Source organism: Chanodichthys erythropterus, chromosome 24, assembly GCF_024489055.1.
Source record: "Chanodichthys erythropterus isolate Z2021 chromosome 24, ASM2448905v1, whole genome shotgun sequence".
In the NCBI taxonomy this organism is placed as follows: domain Eukaryota; kingdom Metazoa; phylum Chordata; class Actinopteri; order Cypriniformes; family Xenocyprididae; genus Chanodichthys; species Chanodichthys erythropterus.
In genome coordinates this window covers 20,167,521-20,188,655 of record NC_090244.1, presented here as the reverse complement: position 1 = coordinate 20,188,655, position 21,135 = coordinate 20,167,521, and the positions used below count along the sequence as shown (strand labels likewise).

At 37.8% G+C, this 21,135-nt stretch overlaps 1 protein-coding gene across 1 annotated transcript in view; it reads left to right on the top strand.

Moving 5' to 3' along the window:
- scaper (S-phase cyclin A-associated protein in the ER) overlaps positions 1-21,135 on the top strand; it is a 141,795-nt gene that overhangs the window by 29,503 nt on the left and 91,157 nt on the right. Inside the window, exons 9-19 of the mRNA XM_067380065.1 lie at positions 550-876; positions 4,045-4,212; positions 4,328-4,394; positions 5,877-5,994; positions 8,961-9,072; positions 9,422-9,562; positions 9,719-9,874; positions 9,965-10,107; positions 12,435-12,516; positions 12,622-12,774; positions 16,161-16,268. Of these exons, the coding sequence (XP_067236166.1) occupies positions 550-876; positions 4,045-4,212; positions 4,328-4,394; positions 5,877-5,994; positions 8,961-9,072; positions 9,422-9,562; positions 9,719-9,874; positions 9,965-10,107; positions 12,435-12,516; positions 12,622-12,774; positions 16,161-16,268 (1,575 nt within the window). The remainder of the gene's footprint in view (positions 1-549; positions 877-4,044; positions 4,213-4,327; positions 4,395-5,876; positions 5,995-8,960; positions 9,073-9,421; positions 9,563-9,718; positions 9,875-9,964; positions 10,108-12,434; positions 12,517-12,621; positions 12,775-16,160; positions 16,269-21,135) is intronic.

The following is a 21,135-nucleotide window of genomic DNA, read 5'->3' as shown; positions in this document are numbered from 1 at the left end:
AGATTATTTTTTATGATGGATGGATGCATTTTTTTGGCCTTCCAAATCTCAACCCCAATTCACTACCATTATAAAACTTGGAAGAGCCAGGATATTTTTAAATATATCTTCTATTGTGCTCATCTGAAAGAAGATAGTCATATACACCTGGGATGGCTTGAGGGTAATTTTCATTTTTGGGATAATTTTCCTTTTTGGGTGAACTGTCCCTTTAAGTTGCCTACCTTTTGGGACAGCCTTCACATCAAAAACCTTATCTTCAAATGCTTCCTCTGTTGGCAATCTCGCTAGGTTTTAAAACAGAGCATGTAGTTGAGACTGTAGTAACTCAAAATTACTTGTTTGCATGCTTGTGGTTTTGATTGTACAGTTCTTGGTATGCTACATGTTTGTTGTGAAATGCATGATATTGTAATTATATTTAGCATGCTATGTTTTAGTTGTGTTTGTTTTATCTGCCAAATGATATGCCTTACTGATGCGGCAAGGAGTGCTGTGACATGCATGTGTTCATATTTGTGTATTCATCTGTGTGTGTATATTGCACAGCCCCCAGCAGAAAGTATTGAAGAGCCAGGGGAGATTGTCAGCGCCCCCTCTGAGGACACGCCACCCCCCATGTCTGACCCCGTGCCACTCCCTACTTCTCTGCCTTCGCAGGCCCAGTGCCCAGACTTGGCTTCTGACCCAGACCCTCCTCCTGTATCCCTTTCCCAACTGGAGGAGCTGAGTACTGGGCAAGCCAAAGTAGAGCAGGGGACGGAGGGGTCGGTGTGGAAGGTCGCGGCACCATCGGCAAAAGTGGAGGCAGCGGTCTACATTCCCCTGGCCGTGATGACACTGGAGAGCATGCTGGACCCCACAGAACTTTCTACTGTGAGTGCTGAGAGACAAAGGCCAGGGTCAGGACTGCCGCCTAAACAAAGTCAATCCCAAAAACCTCCAGGCGAGGCAGGATTACCCCCTCCCTCCTCCTTTCTCTCAGCAAGTAGGGCGTATATGTGTGTGCGTGATGATGGGGGTGAGCAAGTATCCACTGCGAGTAGAGAACAGGAGGTCCCAGTGTTTTTAGAGTTGCCACAGTTGCTCAAGTTTTTATTTTAGGCTTATCAAGTGTCCCCTGCACCAGTCAAACGACTTGACTGATTTTGAACCCATAGGCTATCATTGACCTTGACCTCCCTTTGAGCCTTGACCTCCCAAAATGTTGCTAAATTCATATATGTCACCACACGCCCCTTTTCCACCAAAATTGTGCAGTTCCTGGAGCTGGTGCATGGCTAGGGGATCTGCAGATCTCGGTTTAGATTCGGTCCCCTGCCCCTTTAACCAATTAGTTGTTCCGACTAATAAACTTGGCCGATCGGATCACAAGGGGACGATGCTAAATACAGGTGTTTTGAGCTTGTCCGCTTTCAACCACTTCCAGAGGTAGTTGAAAACCCATTCAACTGGTTTGCTTTCGTAGTGGAAATGCTCATGTGGTCGAATGTGTTCAAACAGATGCAAAAGACCGCCTACTCTCCGCCCACTGACCTAAAGTGTAAACATTATGGAAAGCTCGCTAGCCAGACTGGATTTAAACTCTGTTGGCTGAAGACCCAAGTTTGGTTTGAAGATGAAAAACGTACCAAGCACAATGTACGGTCGGTCTTGCATGTTTCAGAGCAGAAACGAAAGCTGATGCTCTCCGTATGTCTTTCCGTTGTTTCCGTCGTGTTCATATGTAAATTGCGCAAGCTTACTTCGTCCATTAGATCGAAAGGTCTGAAAAAACCCATACATTTACCCACCCATAGACCCTCCCCTCAAAGAAATCAGGACAGAAGTGGTTGAAAGTGGACAAAAGAGACGGATTAAATACCAGGTGTGAACAGGTTGTGTCTTCCTCATCTACTTGTGATCTGATAGACCAAATTGCATCTTAATAGCAGGTGGAAACAGGGCATTAGTTCAAGAGGAACAAGCACCAGATTGTCTGTGGAAAAGGGCTATCAAAATTTACAGATACCAGATCAGAATCCAAATACAATAATCGCATTTCTGTCTAGCAACCATCTAGCTGCAAAATGTTTTGCTTGAACTTTAAGTTCAAGACCATTGATTGGTTTAGCCACTAAACCTGCAGATGTATGCCAAATGGCACCTAGTTTTCTTTACACAAGATGGCTGTAGAAACGATATGGCAACTCCTGTTGTGGCGTTCTACTTGTCTCCTGTCTAACCCTAAGGGAAACCTCCAAAGGGTTAATTAAGGCTAGACCCACAGCATTTTCTATGAGCTACTGGCTTCCATTACTCAACGGGTGTTGGCCTCTGTACAAAACCCAGTCTGAAACAATGGAGATGGATGAGGTTTAAATGCTCAGACAGGAGCACAATCTCAGTCGTGTCGGAATCCGGAATCATTGCTTCCGAGGTCCAGACACCGCCTCTCTGGGTGGGTCAGATAAGCCTTGCTCTGTTTAGACTCCAGATCTAAGTCCAGCAGGCACACTGTTGAGAGAAATCCACCTCTTATTATGCTTGTTAGCATGACGTCTGACACTGACCTCAGCGCAGCTCTGGGTGTCTCCATCTTCTCCCACGGCCGTTCTGAAATTGGCACTCGGCATACTGTTCACTCGTCAGGTTCTGAAAGTGGGGGTCAAGTGTTGTGCCCTCTGATGGCAGTGGAAAGGATACTTTTTCCAAAATATTTTGGCAATTTACCAGTCATCACGAGTCATGAAGTGCATCCATGGAAAGAATGTATGAGCGAAAAATTTGCCCCTCAACAAACCCCTCTTTTGTTACCACCCTAAAATCAGCATAAACCTCTCTGCCTACAGGTAACTGTGTTCCAAAACACTAGAGTCGCCTAATGGCTTTTTTTAAAGTTAGGCCTACTTAGATCACCTAAAAATGAAAGTTGTGTCATGACCTTCATGTTGTTTTAAACTGTATTTTGTAGAAAACAAAAGATTATTTTTTTGTCCGACCAGTGAAAGTCAATGGGCTCCAATGTTGTTTAGACCATATACATAAAAATATGGATGACGCACCTTCACACTCTTCACACTCCCGCAGAATCGGTTAGTACAGTTTACTGCAAAACAACTCATTATGAAATAAACAGTAATGGAAATGTAGAAATTAAAGTTAAAGCTCCAATCTCCTCCCCAAAATCCAGAAAAAAGTCCGTTGGTGCCTCAGTGACTAGTACTTCGCTCAGAGAAGCTGGCAATCTCAGCTGTCAGTCATGACGTCAAACCCCCGTTTTTAAGCATCAAAGCTGACTAAACCCAAACTTATTTAAAAACGAACATTTGAATTTACATCACTGTGATAAAAACTGCCTAAAATGACACAACATATTTGGAAAAAAATGATTTGAAGTGTAATTGTTTAGTTTGTCTTACGTCTCATTACATTACATGGAGAGGGCGGGGTTTATGAGCTATACTGCATCCAGCCACCTGGGGGCGATCGAAATGTTTTGGCTTCACTTTTCAGGCACACTTGTTTCAGACCCAAATGTTTTTCACAAAAAAAAAAACACAAAAGTAAACACAAAAGTAACATTACCACATGGCCTCTCATACCTTATTGCTTAAATATGTTGTATCATAACGAATAAGAATACTATCCCATCTCCTCGTCTTTATTGTGGCTGTATGCTGCATGATTTCGTTATGCTTCCCCATGTGTGGTTTTTGTGATTGATTGTGTTTATGGCGTGTGCCTGTATTATCATTGCATTTTGTCTCGGTTTAGTTTCTTAAAACATCTTTTTGCATTTTGAAAAGTTTTGTTGTATGCAGGCTTCCACCAAACATTTAAAATGTGATTGCATTAAATGTTTGAATTTCAGAAATTCATGTCTAGCCTAATTTCAGATAAAGTGCTGAATTGATTGCCCTGTGTTTTAATTGAAGTTGTGCTGCCTGGGCATGTACTCAAAAGCCTGATGTGGCTAACTTGGCGCTGTACTGCACATTTCATGCCTCTGTTTGGGGTGGTGACTTCAATGACTCAGTGTGAGTTTGTTGTGCCTGTTGTCAGCCTCAATCTATGGCTGAAGTTTTGGCTAAGAAGGAAGAGCTGGCTGACCGCCTGGAAAAAGCTAACGAAGAGGCAATCGCAAGTGCCATCGCTGAGGAGGAACAGCTGACACGGGAGATCCAAGCGGAGAACAACGAACTTGAGACGGACAACGAAAGCGACTTTTCTGTAAGTCAACAACTCTAGTAGTTTACATGTAATTACATTGACATAATTTTCTTAGATTGTTTAGTGTTTTCTGAATTTAGTATCTTTTTTTTTTTTTTTTTTTGCTCTCTTAAAGGCTAGTATTGGAAGTGGAAGTTGTGGCTTGAACTTAGACTGGAGCGAGATGCTAGCTGATTATGAAGGTAATGATGTAATTAAGTTGCTGTAAGACCTTAAGACTGTTCTTAAGGTCTGACTTAGTGAGCTATATCTTTTCTAACTGATCTGACTTATGGTTTTCCTAAAAATTACTATTAAATCTCGAAAAAATCCCATTGACTTTCATTGACAGAATGTTCAGATTAGCCAAGACTGTTCAAATTCCGTCTGTCTGTCTGTCTGTCACTGTATCGTCTGTCTATCTATCTATCTATCTGTCTGTCTGTCTGTCTGTCTGTCTATCTATCTAATCTAAGCTCATTCAAACTCATAAACTCATCTATCTATCATAGCAACCACCCAGAACAACCTAGCAACCACATAGCAACACCCTAGTAACCACCCTGAGTACCCTAGAAACCACATAGCAACAGCCTCAGCCTAGCAACCACCCTAAGTACCTTAGCAACTGCATAGCAACACCTTAGCAACCTCCCCAAGTACCCTAGCAACCGCATAGCAACACCCTAGCAACCACCCAGAATACCTTAGCAGCCAACTTTTAAAACTGCTTCAAACTTTCTGGACCGGCTTTTTCAAGCCAACTTAAAGTTTGTCTTGACAAACTTTTTTTCATCTAGTTAGAATCTGTATTGCGTAAGTTGTACAGTAAGTCCATAAGTTAACTTTGTTTAAAGAAAGCAAATGAAATGGGCAAAATTGTGACATTTATTTAACACAATATTTCCTCAAAAGTAGTTTAGAATGGAAAATGTGCTCTTTGACGTTCATACTTGAACATGGTTATTGGCCAACACAACTGTGTTGGATAAGTAATGTGTACCTTTTGTCGTTACTTCAGAAAACATAACTAATTGCATGTCTTTATTGCTTTTTAAGCGTTTTTCCTCCAGACGTCATGGAAGTTGTTTATCAGTTTACTTAATTTAAAGCAGAACTAAGTAACTTTTTTTTACCTTCATAAAAAGTTTTCTAAGTCCCTACAATGGTTAATTGACTTGTAGTGGTGTGTTTGAGGTGTGCACTAACCCCCTCTGGCACGTCTACGCCAGAATACAGCACTTGCAAGTTGAGCTGCATCGACCCGACACAATCTCGCCTCATGTTCACGTTCACGCGAGAGTGACAAAATGCTTTACGGTAATTCAAAAACAATATATATATTATGATTTTATAAGACAATTTTGAAAATTACCCACCTCCATCGAGTGTACTGTATTTGCAAATTACCCACCTCCTCTTTCTTGTACTGTATTTGCAAAACTACTGCGCTGGTGAGCGATGTAGTCGTTGTAGTCCACAGATGCGCTTAGAGTATTAACGACAGTGTGATTCACTGAAGGAAACTGTAGGGGGAGCTTTGCAAATCTTACTGAGTTCCGCTTTAATCAAATTACATAAAATGCTTTTCTTGCAACACTGGATGCTGATAATCTCAAAATGACAGGTATGATATATCTAACACTTCTTCTGAATGTGTTATTGCATCACTTTTTTTCTGACAGCTCGAGAGTCCTGGCGTCAGAGCACCTCCTGGGGTGACATTGTGGAGGAGGAGCCCGCCCGTCCACCGGGCCATGGCATTCACATGCACGAGAAGCTGTCCTCTCCTTCACGCAAACGGTAACTCAGTCACACAGACCCATTTGTTACAGAATAAGGTAACACTTTATTTCAGTGGTCCACTTTAGACATTCTGCTAACTAACTTTGCAACTACTTGTATGCCCTTCATACATTTCAGTGTTCACTGTTCAGTGACACTGTGCAATACAAATACCTGGAAGTTTTTTTTCTGCTGAGTTATCAATATAATGTGATATACATACCAGAATACCCCAGGTGGTACACAGCAAGTTGCATTTTTTTCCATTTTTGATTTAGGCCTATATTAAAACAGTATATCGCAGTATATATTGTGATATATCGTATCGTAACCCATGTGTCGTGATATGTATCGTATCGTGAAGCCCTTGCCAATACACAGCCCTACACCTGACTAGTGGCTGGTTTGTGTGTGTAATTTCATAAATCTAGAAGACCTTCTGAATGTATATAAGCAGTATGCTTTTTTTAGAAAGGCAAATTTAAAACAAATCAATAAATTATGAATGATTTTACTGCCATTTTGTGAATAGTATGTAATCATGTAATCAATCAAAAAGTAACTGTAGACTTATTACGAGAATTTTAATGAAGCAATAAGCCCCAAGAAGCTATGGGTTACAGTGAATTCATAACAGCTAAGTTAGGCATGACACAGAACATCGTGTAAGCTTCAGTGAACAAAATCAATTGAGAACAAACATATGTTTATTTTGCTAAGAGTGGTTGCTAAGACAGACACAGCAACATACACACTCAGTGGTGCAGCGATACATGTAATGCGGTCAGCTGTATGTTTTCGGGAATTTTACAACAGCTTCGAACGCGGTTCAACCGATCAGAACCGAGGGCTGAAACTATCCGTTTTATAAAATGTAATATAATCTAATTACAAGTAGTTAATTATTGTAATTAGAGATGCACCGATACTAAATTTCTCTGCCGATACCTATAGCCGATTATTCAGATTCACATTGGCCGATACCGATAGTTTGGTTTTTCTTAAGGACTCGTGACTCTTGGTTTTTCTCTCCCAAATAATGTTGCAAACTATACAGGGAACCCTCTCATTTGGTACAGTACAATATTAGAGGTTACAATAAACAGCAGAGGTAGTATATTCAGCTGCTTTTTATTTTCAGATATAATGATTACACTCAAATAAATACTGAAATGTATAAAACTTAGTATCATATGGTAGTTTTCATAAGCACTTGTCTTCATGGCAAATTTACACAAACATATAGGCCTAATTAACAGTAAATAAGCTCCTCTAGTGTGTATGTATATATATATATATATATATATATATATATATATATATATATATATATATATATATATATATATATATATATATAATATAGTTAAGGAACATTGGAAAACATTCCTGAGGTAAATGTGACATGATGTGACATATTGTTCACAAGCAGTTTTACTGACGTCTTTCTGCGGTTGAAACACAAATAAAGTGATTATTAGGAGACTTAATACATTCCGGTAAGTTGTACTGTATATTTCAACATACCTTTGATGTTCATTCATGTTTTTCGAGATATACCTTGTATTGAAGAAGAAGAAAAGACTCGCGCGCTGCCGCCTGAACCGAGGCATTACAGCGATCTGACACGTCACATTTAAGAGCGTCAAAGCGGCATTTATTGTTTGAATTTCATGATAAAATGGACAGAATTTGAAAACTGAAACTTTAATTCTTATCAGAAGTAATAAAGCACAAAGCTTTTTGCGATTATTGGATGGGAGGCGCTACAAATAATATTTGATGTAGAAAAAAAACGCACACCTGGCAACCCTGGCTTGAACTATGGGTGATTCATAGGGTCAAAAAGAGCCGTCACTATTTTTAAACTGTTAATGCGTTTAAATTCAACACGAGTGATTTTCTTCACACACAATATGTATGAGTTGCGGTCTGAATACGTCTTTCAGCACTATTTTTGATTTGACAGGATGTAATCGGCCCTGATCATCGTTTATACAGCCCTTTACAACACTCAAGGTGAACCAAAGTGCTTTCCAATAAAAACAAAACAATATAAACAAAAATTAAAAAGCAACAAGAAAATGAATAAAATACACAAAATGCCACCACAACTGCTAGATATGAAAAGCCAGTCTAAATAAGTTTTAAGCTTAGCTTTAAAAAGGCCCAGGTCAGTGATAGTGCGCATATCGGCGGATAGCTTATTCCAGAGTCTGGGCCCAGCAACAGAAAAAGCCTGGTCACCCCAGTGTTTGCACCGTGAGCTTGGGACTTCCAGTAAAAGTTGGTTTGTTGACCTAAGTTTCCTTCTGTTGTTAAAGCTTGCAGAAAAAATGGTAATGTTAATGGTGAAGTGTGTAATTTCCATCACCATACAGAATTGCAGAAATTGTTTAAAACAATTTTCAAATGCTCATTCCATCTTCTATTTTTCGGGAAAATGACTAGTTCTTTTCCCGAACGCACACCTTTGTCACAGTGATATTTTAACTTTGTAGACTTTCTATTAGGTGCCATTAGCTGAGCAAAAAGTTTTGCAATTCTGCAAAAAAAAAAAAAAAAAAAAGTCAGAATTGCAACAAATTCACAATCAAGAAAAAAAAATTGTTAGATTTTAACTCAAAACATAGAATTCTGCAATCTACAATAATGGCAATAATAATAATAAAAAAAAAAAAATCTCGAGATTAAAGTTGTTAAATTATGAGAGAAAAGTCGAGATAAAATGTTGACAATAAACTCCTTAAATTATGAGGAAAAAAGTCGTTAAATTACGAATTTGTTCTCATAATTTAACAACTTTTTTCTCGTAATTTAATTTCTCAGACTCCAGAGGGTTAAATAAATGCAAATGATTTATCTTCATTTGAGGGCATTTCTTGGATAGTAAATGGATATTTGTTATTTTAGTAGCGATTAACCTGCATATCATGTGAAAATGTATTGACAACATTAAAACGGATTTCGCTGTTTGTTGTCAGAACCATTGCGGAGTCGAAGAAGAAACATGAAGAGAAGCAACTTAAAGCCCAGCAGCTCCGAGCCAAACTAAGAGAGGAGAAGACCCACAAGCTGCAGAAACTCATGGAAAGAGTATGTTTTTCCCTTTAACACCTGTAGACACAGCTTATTTAGTCTCTCCTAGCCTGCCTCGGCCTCGGCCACAGGGGAAAATCCTATTCGCACAGATGTTGAAAGAATCACTTAACAGCCATTTTAGTCGGTCAGGGTGATTCACTCCTGGTGAGACTCATAAAAGTGATGTTGGTAAGAATATGTTTGTTTTTGTTCTGCTTCGTTCTTGTCGGAGGAGTGAGATCTAAGACAATATCGCATGTTGATATATCTGCACTTGAAATGGACATGTTGTTCACACTCCTGACAAGTTCGACTTCTACAGACTGTTTTGTCGGGTTTTGATCTTTTCGTTTGTTTTTCACAGGAGAAGGAGGTGAGGAAGTGGAAAGAGGAGCTGTTGGATCAGAGGAGAAGGATGATGGAGGAGAAGCTGCTTCATGCTGAATTCAAACGAGAGCTTCAACTCCAGGCCATCGTGAAGAAAGCACAGGAAGAAGAGGCGAAGGTCAGAAGTTCTCCAACCTAAGAAGCTGAAACTGATATTTGTTTATTTTTTCAAGTGTGAAACCCTAATGATATTACTATTCCTATTGCGCAAACCTGGATATTTTCTTCAGAATGTAGTTCAGTAGGAATATTTTTATGTTGCCGATTCGTGTAGGTGAATGAGATCGCATTCATCAACACTCTGGAAGCCCAGAACAAGAGGCACGATGTTTTGGCTAAACTAAACGAATACGAACAACGGCTAAATGAGCTGCAGGAGGAACGCCAGCGGAGGCAGGAAGAAAAACAAGCCAGGGATGAAGCTGTTCAGGTAGAGAAATTTTTTTTTTTTTTTTTTTTTTTTTTTTTCCTTTTTTTTGTTTGTTTCATGCTTTAAATGTGTAACTGTGATCTTTATCAGGAGCGTAAGCGGGTATTGGAGGCGGAGAGACAGGCACGTGTGGAGGAGCTTCTGATGAAGAGACGGGAACAAGAGGCTAGAATCGAGCAGCAGCGGCAGGAGAAAGAGAGGGCGAGGGAAGACGCAGCACGCGAGAGAGCCAGGTCAGCATCGTGTCCTGCCAAACTGACCAAATTCCTGATTCAGCAAAATACAAGGACAATGCAAAAAACCCAAGGGAATAGGCTTTAAAATAATTCCCTAAATCAGGCAGATTCTCAATGTGTAACCCTTAACCAAAATTTATACTAAAAGTTTGGATTTAGTGAAGCAAAGGCACATTAAATTTTTCAAAAGTGACAGTAAATACATTTTTTTTTTTTTTTTTTTTTTTTTTTGCACAAAAAAATTCTGTTTAACTTTCAATTCATAATCAAAATTGTATGTATCACTAACCCTAATGTACATAAACCCCGCCCCCAAGAACACACAACAAAGGGGGTGAGGCCATGTTGGGCTGCTTTAGAGAGGAGGAAGAGTTGTTGTAGTAGAGTGTTTTTGCCATGCCGTTATTTAACACCGGACTTCCTCACAAATTAGTGTCAATTCAATGCTGGATTTACACAGAAGATTAACGTGACGGCACATGCTAGTCGATGAGTTGAATCAACTCCACAGCAACTACATAAATTTATCCACCAACCATTCAGAAACATCCAGTTGCATTCTAAAAGTTGTAACTTCTTCCTGAGTCTCTCCATCAGTGTCCGACTCCGGTTTGATCAATGTAAGGCTGAACACCGTTACTGACAATCGTCATTTTGGCTGCGTGAGATTCTCCTGCTTTGTTGTTGTTGAGCAACTGAAGCACGAGCTGTTAAAGCTCCGCCCTCTTCTGGAAAGCGGAGGGAGCAGCAGCTCATTTGTGTTTAAAGGGACACACACAAAAACGGAACTCAACCAGGCCTCAGCCTTTATTTTTTGCGTATGCCTTGGGCGGGAAATATTTAAATAAAGAATATTGTGACGTGTTTGTTCCTGGAAGAAAACTTAATATTACAATAAAGACATTTTAGGGATCAGGGCATTTCGATTCAGTGGTTCGGAGCACGTATCAAACTGCCAAAGTCACATAATTTCAATAAACGAGGCTTTGTTACCTCATTAGTGTTGTGAAATTTCAATAGTTCACCACTGGGGGGCGTGACTTTGGCAGTTTGATATGCGCTCTGAACCACTGATTCGAAACAAAAGCTTCGAAGCTTCATGAAGCAGTGTTTTGAAATCGCCCATCTCTAGATATTGTTTAATAAAGTCGTTATTTTGTTTTTTTGGTGCACAAAAAGTATTCTCATCATCTATAACATTTAAGGTTGAACCACTGTAGTCACATAAACTGTGTTAAATACGTCTTTAGTAGCTTTCTGGGCATTGAAAGTGTAAATTATCTTGCTGTCAATGGAGGCCTCACTGAGCCATTGGATTTTATCAAAAATATCTTAAAGGAACACTCCACTTTTTTTTGAAAATGGGCATTTTCCAACTCCCCTAGAGTTGAACTATTTTCAAATCCATTCAGCCGATCTCCGAGTCTGGCGGTACCACTTTTAGCATAGATTAGCATAGTTCAGCATAGTTCATTGAATCTGATTATAATAATATACTCAAGGAACTTTGCTGCCGTACCATGAGTGCAGCAGGCGCAATGATATTACGTCCTTCGGATGAGACGTTAAACCGAGGTCCTGATTCTCTGTGGTCATTAAAAATCCCATGGCACTTCTCGTAAAGAGTAGGGGTGTAACCCCGGTGTCCTGGCCAAATTCCCTCCATAGGTCCTTACCAATCACAGCCTCCTAATAATCCCCATCCATTGAATTGGCTCTTTCACTGTCTCTCCTCTCCACCTTCAGCTGGTGTGTGGCGAGCGCACTGGCGCCGTTGTACTGTGGCTGCCGTCGCATCATCCAAGTGGATGCTGCACACTGGTGGTGGATGAGGAGAGACCCAGATATGATTGTAAAGCACTTTGGGTGTACAGTAGTACATATGAAAGCGCTATATAAATGCCTCATTCATTCATTCATACGCAGCGTCTCTCACAACTTTTAATTTTCCGTCGGTCTTAGTACACGATGTAACTACAGAAGAGTCAAGTTTTAAAATAGGAAAAATATTGAAACTCTTTGGTCATTTTTAAGCGCGATGCTAACGGTCTAATGAGATTCAATGAACTATGCTAAGCTATGCTAAAAGTGGTACCGCCAGAACCGGAGATCGGCTGAATGGATTCGAAAACGGTAAAACTCAACTGTTTAACTCTAGGGGAGTTGGAAAATGAGCCTATTTTCCAAAAAAAATGGAGTGTTCCTTTAATTTGTGTTCCGAAGATGAACGAAGGTCTTACGGGTGTGGAACGACATGAGGGTGAGTAATAAATAACAGAATTTTCATTTTTGGGTGAACTAACCCTTAAATACACACACTACAGGGACCGAGAGGAGCGTTTGGCTGCTCTCAGTGCTGCTCAGCAGGAGGCCATGGAGGAACTACAGAAGAAAATTCAGATGAAGGTAAACAAAGTAATCTAATTCCTGACACCATTTTCAGTACTTATCCCCTTTTCCCAAAACCCTGTATCTTGGACAGTACTGCTAGCATGTTGAACATGTTTTCAGCATGACGAGAGCAGCCGCAGACACATGGAGCAGATCGAGCAGAGGAAAGAGAAGGCCGCCGAGCTGAGCAGCGGAAGACACGCCAACACGGACTACGCCCCCAAACTCACCCCTTATGAACGGAAGAAGCAATGCTCACTATGTAACGTTGTGGTAGGTACTGCATTATGGGTTTCTCTGTGATCACTTTGTTTAGTATTAATATTTTTAAGACCGTCGACTTGGAATACTGTCCCAGGAACATTTGGGGCACGAGTGCAACGATTCCTACAAGGATGGACAGTCTGTCTTTGTTGCTTTGCCAGGCAGAGTACATAAAATCGCAGACTAGAAGGTGATTCAGAGGATTTTCATAGAGAATGCATGTAAATGAGAATTTAACTGCATTAATTAAACATGAACTCTAGGCGGAGATTAATAGCTGGGCGTGATTATGCTTTTCAAGCGACAGGCAACAAATCTTTGAGTGGCCGCATTTATCTCTGACGCTCCCAGCTTTTACTGCAACTGGGGCCAGACACCTTGGAGCTTCAAACTGACATCAGATTAAGCGCTGGGGAGAATGAAATCTTGTTAAAAATGTCAGATGACCTTGGCCAGGCTCTGACACTAGAGATCATCTTTAGGTCAGCGGGAAGCACTCTAGCTAATGACATTATACACAGACTGTCCTGTGTGGGCTCAACTCCAGGACTCAAAGGAGACAAACAACACAAGCATCCGGATACTGTTGTCCTCACCTGCCATTGGAAAAACTTTCTTACTTTTCAGTTAATTCTGCTAAATTTTTCACTTTCATGCATAGCCACTTTCTGGTTTAGTCCCCTTGGACTAACATAAGGTTAAAGAGAAAAAAATGAATGTTGTTTCAAACCTGTGTGAACTTCTTTCTTATACAGAACACAACAATTATTATTATTTTTTTTTAAATTACCATTCAGTTCGCATAGATTAATTTCTCCCTACCTTTGTTCTTTTTGCCGCTTGAAAGTTTTAGACCCCATTTACTTTCATAATATGGACAAAACCCTCTAAAAAAGTTTTTTTTCTTTTTCACAGAAGAAAGTTGTAAATGTTTTTAAATGAGTAAATGATTTTTGGGTGAACTTCCTTTTAAGTGTTTTAATCATGGGCACAATAGTGATGGTTTCTTTTAGTTCAACTTTTTTGAGGGTTTGAACCCACAACCTTTTAGGTTATTGGAAAATTTCACCTCAAAATGAAAATTGTCATTTACTTCTTAAAATTGCAAACCTGTATGATGTTTATCTTCTACGGAATACAATAAAAGGTAGAAAAATCTTATGAATGGAAAGTTGATCACCTTTTCTAGGGTTTGAACCCACAACCTTTTCGGTTATCTGAAAAGTTCACTGATTTCAAACTACCTTTATGTCATTTTTGGGTCTCATTAGTCAAAAATTGGTTCATAATATGGACAAAACCAAAACATTCTTCAAAATATCATCCATTTTGTTCCATAGGAAAGGTCACACAGTTTTTTTGTTTTTTTTTTAACAATATGTAAGTGAATTGTTTTTTGGTGAACTATTCCCTCTTGATAAAATGCACAAAACTGATCACCTTTTTCTAGGGTTTGAACCCACAACCTTTTCGGTTATCTGAAAAGTTCATCTCAAAATGAGAATTGTCATCATTTACTCAACCTCATATCATTGCAAACCTGATGTTTATCTTCTACGGAATACAAAAAAGGTAGAAAAATCTTTCCATTCAGCATGTGTAGATTGATTTCACACTACATTTGTCATTTTTGGGTCCCATTAGTTAAAAATGGGTTCATAATATGGACAAAACCAAAACATTCTTCAAAATATCATTTTCCACAGGAAAGGTCACACAGGTTTTTAACAATATTAAAGTAAATTGTTTTTTGGTGAACTACTCTTTAAACTGTCTTGATCAAATGCACAAAAGTTATCACCTTTTCTGGGGTTTGAACCCACAACCTTTTCGGTTATCTGAAAGGTGAATTGTTTTTTTGGTGAACTATTCCTTAAACTTGCACAAATGATCAAATGACCTTTTTCTAGGGTTTGAACCCACAACCTTTTCGGTTATCTGAAAGGTGAATTGTTTTTTTGGTGAACTATTCCTTAAACTTGCACAAATGATCAAATGACCTTTTTCTAGGGTTTGAACCCACAACCGTTTCGGTTATCTGAAAAGTTCATCTCAAAATGAAAATTGTCATTTACTCAACCTCATATCATTGCAAACCTGTTTATCTTCTACAGAACACAAAAAGGTAGAAAAATCTCAATCTAAAAATCTCAAACTACCTTTTTGTCATTTTGGGGTCCCATTAGCCAATAATGGGTTTATAATATGGACAAAACCAAAAAATCTTCAAAATATATTTTGTTCCACAGAGAAAGTCATAAAGGTTTTTCAACAATGTGAAAGTGAGTAAAAGATTATTTTATTTTATTATAATTAATATTTTTTGGTGAACCTTCAACTGCTTTGATCAAATGCACAAATGTCACTTTTTCTGGGATTTGAACCCACAACCTTTTCGGTTATCTGAAAAGTTTATCTCAAAATGAAAATTGTCATTTACTCAACCTCATATCATTGCAAACCTTTTTATCTTCTACAGAACACAAAAAAGGTAGAAAAATCTAAAAATTTCCAATTACCTTTTTGTCATTTTGCCAATAATGGGTTTATAATATGGACAAAACCAAAAAATCTTCTAAATATATTTTGTTCCACAGAGAAAGTCATAAAGGTTTTTCAACAATGTGAAAGTGAGTAAAAGATTATTTAATTTTATTATAATTATATTATAATTATTTTTTTTTGGTGAACCTTCAACTGCTTTGATCAAATGCACAAAAGTGATCACTTTTTCTGGGATTTGAAACCACAACCTTTTCGGTTATCTGAAAAGTTTTATTAACTCATGCTCATGTAGTACAAAACCCATTTTTTTCTAGTGTGGAACACAAAAAGAGATGTTTTGGTGGTGGTAGTTCAAGATGGGGTTTGAACGGTCAACCTTTTGCTTACCAGCTCAGATCTTTCAGCACTAGGCTACACCACCCTGATTTTTCATGGTGAACAGAACCATTACATAAATAATAGAGACATTCAATGGAGAAGGAGTTTTATATGCTTTTCACATGACCTCTTGAGTTTTCAGGACAGGTGAGCTGCTCTACAAACTCAAGAGGTGATATTTGAGCTGGTAAAAACAGTGCTTGGGGCGCCGACGCATTCAAAACTAAGGTGTCAAAGCTCTTTGGTAATTTTAGTTATCAGAAAACACTGATGAATAACTGATTTTTTTAGCTCTTATGAGATGTGTCTGTGAGCTCTGCAGATGTCTGTCAGGATCAAGGGATCATATTTAGCTTTAAAGGGTTGGAACATATGTCTTGACACCTGAGAACTGTCAGTCCATGAATGATGCCAAAACGTATTGTGTGGTAGGTTGGTATGTTTCAGGCCCATGGCTGTATATTTGGCGAATCGCCTCACGTGATCTCCGGCCTCTGTGTTTGTGTTTGCAGATCACCTCTGAGGTCCACCTGTTCAGTCACATTAAGGGTAAGAGACACCAGCAGGCAGTGCGGGACAGCAGCAGCATTCAAGGGCGGGAGCTGTCGGACGAGGAGGTGGTGAGTTTCCCCCACTAAAAAACACTGAAGGAACATGGTTTCCCATAGGAGTTCATAGTGAAACTGCAGAGAGTTTGTGAGATTTTGATGTACATTTTAATAAATATAAAAAATTAAATAATAAAATGTCAAACTGAGTTGGATATTTTAAAAATGAAAAAAGTAAACTATTTTAAATAAATATAAAATAATTACATTTATTTTGTAATATATATATATATATATATATATAATATCTCAAATATATATATATATATATATATATATATATCTCAAATATATATAAATATATCTCAAATATATATAAATAAATATATATCTCAAATATATATAAATAAATATATATCTCAAATATATATAAATAAATATATATCTCAAATATATATAAATAAATATATATCTCAAATATATATAAATAAATTTAAAAATAATTGTTTATTTAATATATATATATATATATATATATATAATGCACATTATTATGTATATATACATAATTATTACAAATGTATAAATTACATGTACATTTTAATTTATATATAAAATTTAAATAATAAAATGTCAAAATCAGTTAGATATATTAAAAAAATCTGGATTGAATAGTATTTTCAATATTTTAATTTTTCAGTATTTTTTTAATTAAAAAATGTGATTATTATAAATTATACTAATAATTATTATATATTTGTAAAATAAACAAAATATAGGCCCAACACTTAATTCTAATTTTGTATACAAATATGAATCCCTAAATTTATTATTAAAAAGGTTAAAACATTACTTAAAAATGTATTTACTTCATGTAAATAATTTCACTCTTGCTCATGTATCTCTCCAACACACAAACAGCACACACACATTCAACTTCATTTTTAGGGTATACTTTTAATTTTATGATCATTTTTCATATCTGTAAAGGTTGATGGGATCAACACCAACTTTCCCATATTTCCCCTGTTTTGTGGGACCATAAAAGGCTACGAGCGAATCAACACTAATAGTGTTTGTGTATATGGCGTGGGGTGAGATCACCCTGCCTTGTCTCTGGGCTTGACAGAGTGCCTCTCCCCTGAACGCGGCTCGTTAAATGCGGGATCTCTCACCGCAATATGAGATTGGCTTTCACACTGGGCTTCTTTGTACGGCTGACAACTGTTGGTGCTATATGTCGCACCTTTGGCCCCAGGACCTCCTTCATTCGAACCTTTTTTTTCAGCAAGTAATATTTAAACCCCCAGTGCTACCTCTAAATCATTAGCCTTGGCCGCAGCCAACTATTTCTCTGCCTGACAGTGTGATAAACACACAGTCGAGCCACCGCGGCACGTCTCGCAACCGTGCAACGCGCGTCAGGTGCAGCTGACTTAATGAGGCCTGTCTGAATTGTGGAGCTTGATATATTTAATTGAATTAACTGTTCACATGGAACTAGTTTTTAAACAGCGTTCATTTGGTTTACGTAAAAAAGGAAACCGTTTACCTGTGATTTATACGACGCAATCTGTAACAGTCAGCAAAATTAGCTAAATTGGAAACTTCAGGGTGTCTGAACTGTAAATTTGTCCTAGAGTTCATTACCGTGTCCTTGGCTCTTATTGGAAAAGAACAGTACTTTTTCTTCAATAGGAGTTTATAAGCAATTTATGTCAAAATGTGCAGTTTTGGTCATTCGTTCGCAGTTGCTGCATTTTAAGGAAACCTGGCCACAGGACTTGTTTGGATAGTCTTGCCATGGACGCCCCGGTGCTCCTTATTTATGTCTCTGCTCATTTTGGTGTGCAGTATTTCATTCACGCAACCGCCAACTATTTTCCAGTCGGCACTTCCATAATTCTTGCCGTTATGAAAGATTTTTAATTAAAACTAAGATGGTTGGCTGAACCGTGCAGAGGTCACAACGTAGTTTTTCAGCGGAAGTGGGTCCAGAGCCTCCGTCTGTCCTCGTATTTAGTCATATTTCGCTATTTAAAAGACTCTGGAGTTAAATTGAAAATACAGCGATTATCAACAGCAATGGATCAGTGTGGCTGCAAGACACTTGGATTGCCTCTTGGACTCTATATTATCCTTTATTGGTTGTCATCTGTTCTGGTTTAATGTGATATATCGCCGCTCTAGGCCCCTTGTGTTTGACACATTGGAGCTTTATTTATTCTCAACCTTTGACGCCAGATCAAGAAACACAGCTGAATGTTGAGTTATTCCAGCTAAAATATCACACAGTTTTTCAGTCGTGGCCTAGTGGTTGGCACACAAGTGCTCATGGATTTAATTCCAGACTTGTGTTGTATATTTTATATATAAATATATTCTGCGTGTGCGTGTGTGTGTGTGTAATATATATATATATATATATAATATTGACAAATAAGGTTTTTAAAAGTGTAAAAAAAACTAAAACAAATGAAGATATCATTAATTTTGAAGTTTTACTAAGTGTTAACAATGAGATTATGTGGTTTTTATAATCAATTAACACTGCTTTTGTCATTTTTTACAAGATTGACAAAATTTGTCACCAAAAAAGTCATTCGGTTTAACCAAAATTTCACCAAATGTTGTTTTACCAAATGACACTTTTGGTTTTACCAAATAACGATATTTTCAAACAATGCTAACAGTCTGATATCTAAAAGGGCAAAAGGACAATCAAACATTTTATATTTAGTACAATTCTTTTAAATATTACACCATTTCTCATGTTTTATAGCGGTTGTACCGAATGACCTGATGTCTCAAACAACTTTTTTTGGTTAAAAATTATCCAAAACCAACTTTTGAACAAGTACATAACCAGCCAGTGTTCAAAACGATCTAATTTTCTTGTCTCGATTCACAACGGCAAGCTTGTAATAATGTTTTATAATAAGAGCAACATGGCGGATTTCCGCGGGAAATTCGAGCATGCAGCAGTTCGTCTGTGCGTCATTATGTCACGTCCGTAAACAGAAAGGAAGTAGTCCCGTCCAGGCTAGTCGGTTTTATCACGTGAGGATGCTGCTTGTAGCGGATCATTTATAGCCTTTTCAAACAGCAGCTGAAATAATTAAACTTATTTTGATGGCGGATTGTAACCCAGAAAGATCCAAATGACAATCATCAGTGACAATTGGAGATTCACCCGTAGCAAAAAAGCAAAAGACTTAGGACTGTGGAGTGGCTACAGATATTGAAATCTACAGGTAACGCTAATATTTACATGTACATTTATTCATTTGGCAGACGCTTTTATCCAAAGCGACTTACAAGTGAGGAATACAACAAGCGAGTCGTCATGACGAGGCAAATAGACAAGAAGTGCTCACAATAAAAGTTATAGGCAGTGCTCAGAGTATCATAAGCTACTATAGAGAGGATAAGATACACACAGTCACGCAATATACGCAATATACACATAATATACACAGTCACATCAAATAAGTCAAATCGAAAACAAAAATTCTGTGTTTATGTAATCTGTATGAAAAGAGAGCCATGTCAGAAGTTCGTGATTCAGCTCATTATCCACTAATGCGGCCACGGAGTCAACACTATTCAGACGCAAATTCTGAGTCAATACATGCATCCATCGTCTCAATCGTGTATTTATTGTCTTGAAAAGTGTTTATTTGGATGTTAAAGCCATGGTTAGTGAGCTCTAGAAGACATGCAGTTATTTCCGGGGTCTTCTTCTTCTTTATATGGATTTGTGGACTAAAGGTGTACTGAGTGCCCTCCGGCTGCAAGTATGAATTGAAAACAGTATCCAGCGTTCATAGTGAAGACAAAAAATATTACTCCTCTGTATAGAAAATTGACAAACATATGAGAATCCATCAATATTTCTCCAAATGCGCATGCTTTTAAGCTAAAAGCCTATATGAAATGCCATAGAGGTAACATAACTGTTCAGACACTTTACATCACAGAAATACATTATATTTTAAAGAATACAATAGAATACCATTATTTTAAATTGTAATAATATTTCACAGTATTGCTGTTTTTTCTGTATTTACTGCTTGAGACATGATCAACAAAGGGTTTTTTCACAGCCTACCTGACTGAAAGAGCTCATTATTTATGCAGGTCATTAGAGCTCTTTATGCGATTGTTTTGTCTTCTCAGGTGAGGATCACCCATTATTCATGATGATTCACGCCTCCACGCATACTGTGTTTCTTGACCAAAGATGTTTTAGAAAATTTAAATCTCTCTATTGTTTTATATGAACAAGCAGGCAGCATAATTTTTACCTCATTTTGAAGCAAAAGCTCTAGTCTACAACCTCCAATACCCAGAAGTCTTGTGAACACAAATTTAATATAGATTTTTTGGCTTTATTTCAGTGACTTAAGTTTTTTGTTTTTTCAATAACCATGTATAAACATTATTCCTTCAAAAATACAACCATGTACATACATGTTCCTCACATATTATTGTAGCCTAGTTTGTGCTGAATACAGTGTAATGGCACTTTTTCCATTAATATGTTTATGAACAACTGAAAAAAGCACAAATGTCAGGGCATGTCAAACCTTCTCCAAGTCCCCAAAAAAACCTCAGACCCCTGAGGGTTAATGTTAATCAAAGAACAAAAGACAAAGAGAAAATCACTCACTGCTCTTGGCTAAATCATTTTTGTAGTTTTAATAAGGATTAGTCTATATTCAATTTATAATTTTTGCAGTGAAGACAGATTTGCCTGAAAATCTTAAACCACTGTTTACAAGGTACATTGGTCAAAAACAATGAAAACAATAACTTTTTTTTTCAGGGCAGGTAAAAATCTAAACTGGGCCGACTGGGCCAATAGGGGAAAAAACTTAGCGTTAAGCCCTGATATATAGTAAAGGAACAGCTAAATGTGACATTTATTACAGTGGGT